This window comes from Sinocyclocheilus grahami, unplaced genomic scaffold (genome assembly GCF_001515645.1).
Source record: "Sinocyclocheilus grahami isolate Dianchi unplaced genomic scaffold, SAMN03320097.WGS_v1.1 scaffold725.1, whole genome shotgun sequence".
NCBI classification, from domain to species: domain Eukaryota; kingdom Metazoa; phylum Chordata; class Actinopteri; order Cypriniformes; family Cyprinidae; genus Sinocyclocheilus; species Sinocyclocheilus grahami.
The window spans coordinates 430,090-439,196 of record NW_015505904.1 but is presented as its reverse complement, the minus strand read 5'-3'; the positions used below and the strand labels follow the sequence as shown (position 1 = coordinate 439,196).

Below are 9,107 nucleotides of genomic sequence, written 5' to 3'. Positions count from 1 at the left end.
GTACTTATTACAAGTAATTGCACTTTCATCATTTAGTGTATAGTAATCTTACTTCCAATGAACACATATTACAACATCATACCAAGCCATACTCAGGCAGCAGAATGAAGCAGATTCCCCCATAAATCAGAGAAAAAAAAAATGCAATTCCCCTAAAATGCAAACTCTCGGTAGCTTCTACTTGGACCTGGTTATGGACTGAATCGTATAGGTGTACTATAGTATACTATTTCATACTCCGTTTTTAGAAATAATCTATTTACATCTATGTTTATAAATAATTATATTTAAAATTACAGGTAGATTGTCATGTTTTATCAAGTAATGCAATTTATGTCTTTAAAATATTCATTGTGAAAGATGGTTTATATATGTGCATAGCAAATCGGTTATTCATTCAAATTAATATTTTTTGATAGCTGTTACGGGACGAACGAGACGTGCGGATCCATGTGCAAGGCTTTATTTACAAAGGCGTGGTCAATAAACAGGCAAAGGTCAGATAACACAGGTATATCACAGTCAAGACAAAGAATATTCCTAGGGCTAGCGTGGGTCTTCGATCGGCGAACAGTATCCAGAGGGCTTGACAAGAGGGGTAGTCCAATAACACGAGCAATAGAGGTGCAAACACAGTCCGAAACAGCAAGACAAAGGGTTAATCCAAGAAACACAGGCAGAAGGTCAGGAAACAGACAACAAGGCAACACGAAGTGGCTAGACTAAGACTAGAACTAGGACCGGGAACTAGGAATGGCTCCGTAATGCAGCTATCGCTAGAAGAGTGATATGCGCTAAACAGTACTCGGCAGTTTGAGAAGGATCTGAGTAAGTGTAATATAGTGTGTGTGTGTGATTGGTTACAGCTGTGCAATTAGTGCTATGGATGATGGGAAATGTAGTCCGTGGTGACGTGTAACTGTGTAGTGAGAGAGTCAATATGATGGACGAGTGACCTCTGGTGGCAATCAGACGGAATTCCATGGACAGGATTCGTAACAATAGCGTTCTTTTTATACATTCTGCACTGTGACATCTGTTTTTACTGTGTTTATCAACACACATTTTGCTTTTCCTCATTTTTAAATACTGTTTTTTTTAAATACTATGCTATTATTATTATTATTATTATTATCACTTGTTTGCACACATGAAGTATCAGTAACCTAAATTGATATTTTAATATATGTAATGTTTTGAGAGTATGACAAGCCCCCCTTCCCCAGGCATTTTGAGCAATAGGATTATATAAAATGTATATATGTAAAATGCTGGAAGAGTTCCCATAAAGTATTTTTCAGAACTAAAGATGGCATTACTTTTCACAGGTCTGAGTCAAGCAGGCCATTGCATGCTCAAAACAGTGACTCTTCTATACGCAAGGAGGGGAAATTTCGCATGCTGAACCACATCTTCTGTAAGAAGAAGAAAGAACTGCATCCTTCTCAGCAGACAGACTTGAGTCAAGAATGTCAGCTCAAAGAAGAGACGTCTGAGGTGGATGACATCATTACTATGTTCGAATGTGTCACTGAGCCCAGAGATGAGAGCGAAACCAGCTCTGCTGTCAGAAAACGAAATAATGACTCTGAGAAAGTCCACCTCGCTGAGGACACATCCAGTAAGGACCTCCAAAGTCTCCCACCCATACGCACACAGAGTCTTCCTCCAATCACTCTCGGGAAGTCCCTGCTGGTAAACTCTCAGACATTGGCCCACAGGACCAGCGGAGGTCATGTGGCAGGACATTTAGCGCACAGGTCGCAGAAGAGCAAGAGCGAGCATGACCTGTTTGATGGCAAAAGTAAGGACCAAAAAGCTCCTGGACAGGCGTGGAAGACTGAACCCAGTCAGATACTGACTCACAAAGCATGGATCTCAACTCCATCTGAACGGCTGCTCGACAATCTGCTGCATGGATCCACAAGTCCTTTAGACGTGCTGTGCTCAAATCACACGCCATACATACAGAGAAATTACCAAGGTAACATATTCAGGATTGGTAGTGTTAGGTGATTCTTCATTTAGGTGAACATTTTTGACTCCTAGGGTTATTTTAGTCTCTTTACTTATTTTAGCAATCATCTAAGTTTGAAAAGACTGTACACTTATTATAATGGCAAATGGTTCTGTACTGTTTACCGCATCTGTTACTTTAGTTTTTAGGCATTTGGCAGAATTTCACTAATTTGGGCTTACGTGTAATGTAATGTTTTCTGACACTTAATTAGCTACAATTAAAAGAAAATGTATCATAGCTGAAATATATATAAAATGCAATTAGCTCAACTTTTTGTGACCCACTTAAGTGCGACTTAAGTATCTTTATATCTTTACAAATCTTTATATGTAATTTTATAATTACTTCACTTGTCTTTGAAGCATGGTCAAAATTTACTGCAGAATATACTGACAAGCATTTGTGATCAACTAAAATATATGTATTTAAGGTGTCCTTGTTACACTTGTTGCATGTACTTACTATTATAATAACAATTAATTATGCATAATTACATGCAAGTAACCCTAAGCCAAACCCTAACCATATAGTAAGTACATGTAGTTAATTAATATTACTCAGTACTTAATTGTATAATTATACTGTAACAAGAACACTTTAAAATAAAGTGTAACCCGATTATCATACACCTCTGTAATGATGAAGTTGCAATATGGTGCAATTAAAGCATATGAAGTGTAAAAAGGAATAACACACTGCAGGTCAAAGTATAATCAAGTACTTCACATGTGCTTTGGCATGTTAGCCAACACATGAAAATAAGTGCAATTCTTTAAGCCACATCAAAAGATAATTACAACAGTTGCAAGTGTTAACATATGAAACATTATTTGTTTCAATTGTTTCATAATATCATGTTTCATTTGTCAAGATTTTAAATAGTCAGGTGTCCCTAATTGAAGAATCATCCAGATATATATATATCAGTGAATTACTCTATGAAATATATGCTTGTAAAATTAGTAATTTTGTGTCGTGTTCTCTGAGCAGCTCAGAATCATCTTTTACCTCTGAGGGTGAGAGAATCTGCTCTCACACGTAACAGTCTTGCTCCCATCCGTGACCACTGCACTCACAGATGTAAGTTTAATCCTTATATCCTCATATTTTCATGCTCCGTAAGACTCTGTGCTAGATTATTAGGGTCAGATTTACAAAACAGGGCAATTGTAAATGATAGAACTGCTATCATCTGAAATAGCGGGTTAAATTTGATAACATCCACACAAGTTTTTCAGCTTCATTTTTGAAAAAAAAAAATAAAGTACTTCAATTAGATTCACAAAGATTGCACAAAATAGGATATTGTTTAGGGCTGCATTTGTCACAAATGAGAAAAAGTAGCAAGCCTTTGTTGAATTTGATTGTTCCATATTTGTTTCCAGGTATTTGCTGTTTTGCTTTCTATATTTATAATTAAAATGGGGGAAAATGTTGAAACAAAATGTTTTACAGCACTTTACAGTACAACACACTGTTCCTTGTATGATAAAATAATGTATTAGAATCAAATATGATATACTCCCAGCAGGTACTTTTTCTAAACATAAGCATTGTTCACATCTTCGGTTTAACAAAACCAGCTTTCATGTGTTCCACAGTTTCATTGCCACCCGACCAGGTCTCTCAGGGAGTGAAGAAGTCGAAATCCTCTTTAGGAGCGGGCCTGGCTGTTCTTCCACCTCCATATGCATCCAAACTGCACCGAGCCGGCATTCCCCAAAGCCAGTCGCTCGGCTCCTTCCCTACGCCACTGACAGGAGAATCTTTACGAAACATTCAAGTTCTTCCTGCCATTCCTCCGCAGAGAAAACGCAGCCCATCCCAACCCCGAATCACTCTGACAGTACAAACCGATTGCCTAAAATAAGAGACAAATTTAAAACGGTAATACTGTTCAGCTTTTCATTTAGATCATGAGGATGCTGAAGAATCTCTGTTTGATAAAACTTTTGAGTCTTACCGAGGCTGTTTTTCATACAATTTTACAATTATGATCTTTTTCTATGGTATGCATATGGTTTACATTTTAACTGTAACATTTAAACATGCTTTAAGCTTATTGTTTACTGTTACTACTAATAAAGAAAATTGTTTACAATCGTAATAACTTAATATGATATGAATATAGTCAGTGTAATAATAAAGTCTTAATTTGATACTTTTAAAATTAAGGCTTCAAAGTAGTCCTAAATTCAAAATATTAACTACAGCACTCTTTACCTTAAAATAATTTCTGTCATGATAACTCTCGGAGGGATTGGCACGGTAATAATGTACATGACAATGTTAATGTATTTGGTCTTGGCGGAATAGATCTGCTACTGCTGCTGCAAGTACCTAGACTTGCGACTGCCAATACATCCACAACATGCTGCTGTGAGCATGTAAGAAATACTGCTGCTGCAAATATAACATACATGAATAACCCCCATATAGCATACATGAATCACCTCGTAGCAGATCTATACAGGTGGAGCTGGGGAAGGGTTTCTGAAGCAAGCTGCACTGCTACGGCAAGCACTAGTCAAATATTTGAATGTTGAGCAGCGGGCTCATTGGCTACCGATACAGGAGAGAACCAATCAGCTGTGCCATGTGACAATGACGTCATTAGGTCAGATTGAGTTAGACCTATCGGACTGCGCCATCTAGAGTTTCATGCCAGAAATCTGTATTTAACAGTGGTTCCCAATCCTGGTCCTGGGGCCCCCCAACACTGTGCATTTTTTACAATATGTCTCCCCAATAAATCAAAAGATAATTACAACAGTTGCAAGTGTTAACATATGAAACATTATTTGTTTCAATTGTTTCATAATATCATGTTTCATTTGTCAAGATTTTAAATAGTCAGGTGTCCCTAATTGAAGAATCATCCAGATATATATATATCAGTGAATTACTCTATGAAATATATGCTTGTAAAATTAGTAATTTTGTGTCGTGTTCTCTGAGCAGCTCAGAATCATCTTTTACCTCTGAGGGTGAGAGAATCTGCTCTCACACGTAACAGTCTTGCTCCCATCCGTGACCACTGCACTCACAGATGTAAGTTTAATCCTTATATCCTCATATTTTCATGCTCCGTAAGACTCTGTGCTAGATTATTAGGGTCAGATTTACAAAACAGGGCAATTGTAAATGATAGAACTGCTATCATCTGAAATAGCGGGTTAAATTTGATAACATCCACACAAGTTTTTCAGCTTCATTTTTGAAAAAAAAAAATAAAGTACTTCAATTAGATTCACAAAGATTGCACAAAATAGGATATTGTTTAGGGCTGCATTTGTCACAAATGAGAAAAAGTAGCAAGCCTTTGTTGAATTTGATTGTTCCATATTTGTTTCCAGGTATTTGCTGTTTTGCTTTCTATATTTATAATTAAAATGGGGGAAAATGTTGAAACAAAATGTTTTACAGCACTTTACAGTACAACACACTGTTCCTTGTATGATAAAATAATGTATTAGAATCAAATATGATATACTCCCAGCAGGTACTTTTTCTAAACATAAGCATTGTTCACATCTTCGGTTTAACAAAACCAGCTTTCATGTGTTCCACAGTTTCATTGCCACCCGACCAGGTCTCTCAGGGAGTGAAGAAGTCGAAATCCTCTTTAGGAGCGGGCCTGGCTGTTCTTCCACCTCCATATGCATCCAAACTGCACCGAGCCGGCATTCCCCAAAGCCAGTCGCTCGGCTCCTTCCCTACGCCACTGACAGGAGAATCTTTACGAAACATTCAAGTTCTTCCTGCCATTCCTCCGCAGAGAAAACGCAGCCCATCCCAACCCCGAATCACTCTGACAGTACAAACCGATTGCCTAAAATAAGAGACAAATTTAAAACGGTAATACTGTTCAGCTTTTCATTTAGATCGTGAGGATGCTGAAGAATCTCTGTTTGATAAAACTTTTGAGTCTTACCGAGGCTGTTTTTCATACAATTTTACAATTATGATCTTTTTCTATGGTATGCATATGGTTTACATTTTAACTGTAACATTTAAACATGCTTTAAGCTTATTGTTTACTGTTACTACTAATAAAGAAAATTGTTTACAATCGTAATAACTTAATATGATATGAATATAGTCAGTGTAATAATAAAGTCTTAATTTGATACTTTTAAAATTAAGGCTTCAAAGTAGTCCTAAATTCAAAATATTAACTACAGCACTCTTTACCTTAAAATAATTTCTGTCATGATAACTCTCGGAGGGATTGGCACGGTAATAATGTACATGACAATGTTAATGTATTTGGTCTTGGCGGAATAGATCTGCTACTGCTGCTGCAAGTACCTAGACTTGCGACTGCCAATACATCCACAACATGCTGCTGTGAGCATGTAAGAAATACTGCTGCTGCAAATATAACATACATGAATAACCCCCATATAGCATTCATGAATCACCTCGTAGCAGATCTATACAGGTGGAGCTGGGGAAGGGTTTCTGAAGCAAGCTGCACTGCTACGGCAAGCACTAGTCAAATATTTGAATGTTGAGCAGCGGGCTCATTGGCTACCGATACAGGAGAGAACCAATCAGCTGTGCCATGTGACAATGACGTCATTAGGTCAGATTGAGTTAGACCTATCGGACTGCGCCATCTAGAGTTTCATGCCAGAACTCTGTATTTAACAGTGGTTCCCAATCCTGGTCCTGGGGCCCCCCAACACTGTGCATTTTTTACAGTATGTCTCCCCAATAAAACACACCTGATTCAACTCATCAGCTCATTAGTTGGGACTTCAAGACCTGAAATGGTTGTGTCAGATGAGAGAGCCCTCCAAAATGTGTACTGTTGGGGTTTCTCCAGGACCAGGACTGGGAACCACTGAAGTTTTTTACCTTACCATATCAGTATCATTCTGATGGTACACTGACTTCTAATAAGCAGAAAGGCTTCTGTGTCTTTCCCAGGCTTCCCTCAAACATCTGTTCTGGGAGTGTGTAAGTTTGGTGAGCCTCACAGTGAACTCACTTAACTGTAGGGGGCACCAAAGTCACAAAAATACACAAAACTACACACAGTTGCTGTAATATAGGGGTCTCCAACCCTGCTCCAACACACCTGTCTGTAATTATCAAGTAATCCTGAACACCTTGATTAGCTGCTTCAGGTGTTTAATTGGGGTAATTATTAATCATTTATAAATAGCTTCAAGTAGTCGTGTTTTCACTTGCTGTGTAAATGTGTTTAAATACTTCATATTGTTCATAATGATCTCTTCATCATCAACTATGTAACTCAGTACATAAATGTGAACTAATCACAAACTCAGGATCAAAATCCGAGCTGACAGAGAAAGTGTAGTGGCACCACGGGTTTAGATTTGTTTGGTTTTGTCAACTCAAAACCAGTCCTGTTACCCTGAGTTTGTTCAACTAGCTTTTTGGTACTGGCCCCTGTTCCTAAAGGTGAAATAATAGAGGGTGAGCGACGCAATTTTAGGGAGTGCATGAACTGGTAACTGCTGCTCTGGATAAATATAAATTATATAAACGCTGAGTTGGGTTCAGATAATAATTAATATCCACATATATAAAGACACTGGAAGTGTCAGACCACAGAATAAAGGCAATAGCACAGTGATTTAGTTGAGTGAAGTCTAATCTGGGTATACACATTTAATTTCGTCTCACAAAGAAAACAGTTTTATATTACTCAGAAATTGCTCTTATGATTTTCAGACTTTGTTGTCTCTGATTCAGAGCATAGTTGAGTAGATTTGTCACAGACAGTTTATTGTTAGGAAATATTTATGCTTGTCATAACACATCCTAAGCAAAAGGCTTTGCCAACAAACGCGCAGTAAAACACACTGAATTGCGCAATACTGATACAATGATAGCCTCCATCAAAGTAACGTGAGAACATCAGTAGCGCCCTTCGAAGTAAACGTTTACACGGAGAACATAATTGTTTGTCGCTTATTTTCAGTTGGTTCTTTATGCATTGGCTGCAGTGAGATCTTTGTGCACGGGTTTCGGGCAGTGGGTCATGACTAACGGGAAAAGTAATGGATTATGAATCACGGGGCGTGTTTAAATGACTGACAGCTCTACCGACCAATCACGAGGGGAGTTTCGTCTTGATTCTGCGCATGCTCAGAATGCTTCGATCTGTAGCACACACTCTCGTCTTCAGTGATCGTGAGCAGGTGCGCAGGTCGATCCAGATGAGTGTGCGCTTCCGCTCAAACACCACCGGAAGTCATCCGCGATGCCTTAAAAGTGTTTTCAGATTTACAGTAAAGTTACAGTATGATGTGATGCCACTCTGAAGGTAAGAGAACATTACAGTTCATGTATATAATTCTGTGATATCGCTTAGCGTGTTAAGTTTTAGTCCAGTGAATAAATATTCTTAATATATCAAATATTTTCTGGAGCTTGTACAGATTGTTGGTATCCTTGCCAATTATATAATGTATTGTGATATCATGGAAAGAAAACTATAAATGCTATATTGTTATATTTTTATGTTATTCTCACTAAAACCCCAAATCTAGAATGTTATACGCTTCAAATGATATCAAGTAGCAAAACATTGTAATCTGCAGTAACTGATAAATGTAGTACTTTTGACATCTGAAAATTACTAGACCTTATCTATTTGCTGGAAAATATTTATCTGTGGCATTGTGTTATGTTGATTATCAAAGTGTTTTGTGTCTGTTTGTTAATGAGCGGTTTGTGGACGCATGAGTGTTTTTAGATTTTGGAGTAAACAGTGTAGTTTAGTTAGACCCTTGGGGTAAGATTGCATTTATAGTGTTGCTATTATGACAGATGTTCAATTAAAATATAGGCAGCTAATCATGAAAATAATAGTGCTGTGCTCGATACGATGATGATGATGGAGTAGTGTCCGTGACGTCACCCGTAGGTGCCGTCGCCATCTTGGCAGCGCGTCACTCCTGGATAATCGAAAATGGGCAAAGAGGCGGGACGTGGGTGGAGCTGGCTGCTGAAGCCACGCCCACCTAGCTCAACGCCGGTGACAGCAGCGGCAATCCACCTGTCACTCAAGTGGCCACGCCCTTAATTATGCAGAACTTTAAGGCTTAAT

General features: G+C 38.1%; 2 protein-coding genes across 2 annotated transcripts in view; both read left to right on the top strand.

Annotated features, from left to right (window-relative positions):
* Positions 1 to 3,902, top strand: part of LOC107560404 (ankyrin repeat domain-containing protein 55-like) — a 7,634-nt gene extending 3,732 nt beyond the window's left edge. Inside the window, exons 4-6 of the mRNA XM_016244571.1 lie at positions 1,329 to 1,984; positions 3,011 to 3,100; positions 3,622 to 3,902. Of these exons, the coding sequence (XP_016100057.1) occupies positions 1,329 to 1,984; positions 3,011 to 3,100; positions 3,622 to 3,890 (1,015 nt within the window). The 3' untranslated portion in view covers positions 3,891 to 3,902. The remainder of the gene's footprint in view (positions 1 to 1,328; positions 1,985 to 3,010; positions 3,101 to 3,621) is intronic.
* Positions 3,903 to 8,229: 4,327 nt separating this feature from the next.
* Positions 8,230 to 9,107, top strand: part of LOC107560412 (interleukin-6 receptor subunit beta-like) — a 23,163-nt gene continuing 22,285 nt past the window's right edge. Inside the window, exon 1 of the mRNA XM_016244592.1 lies at positions 8,230 to 8,321. The gene's annotated coding sequence lies outside the window, so the exon portion shown is untranslated. The remainder of the gene's footprint in view (positions 8,322 to 9,107) is intronic.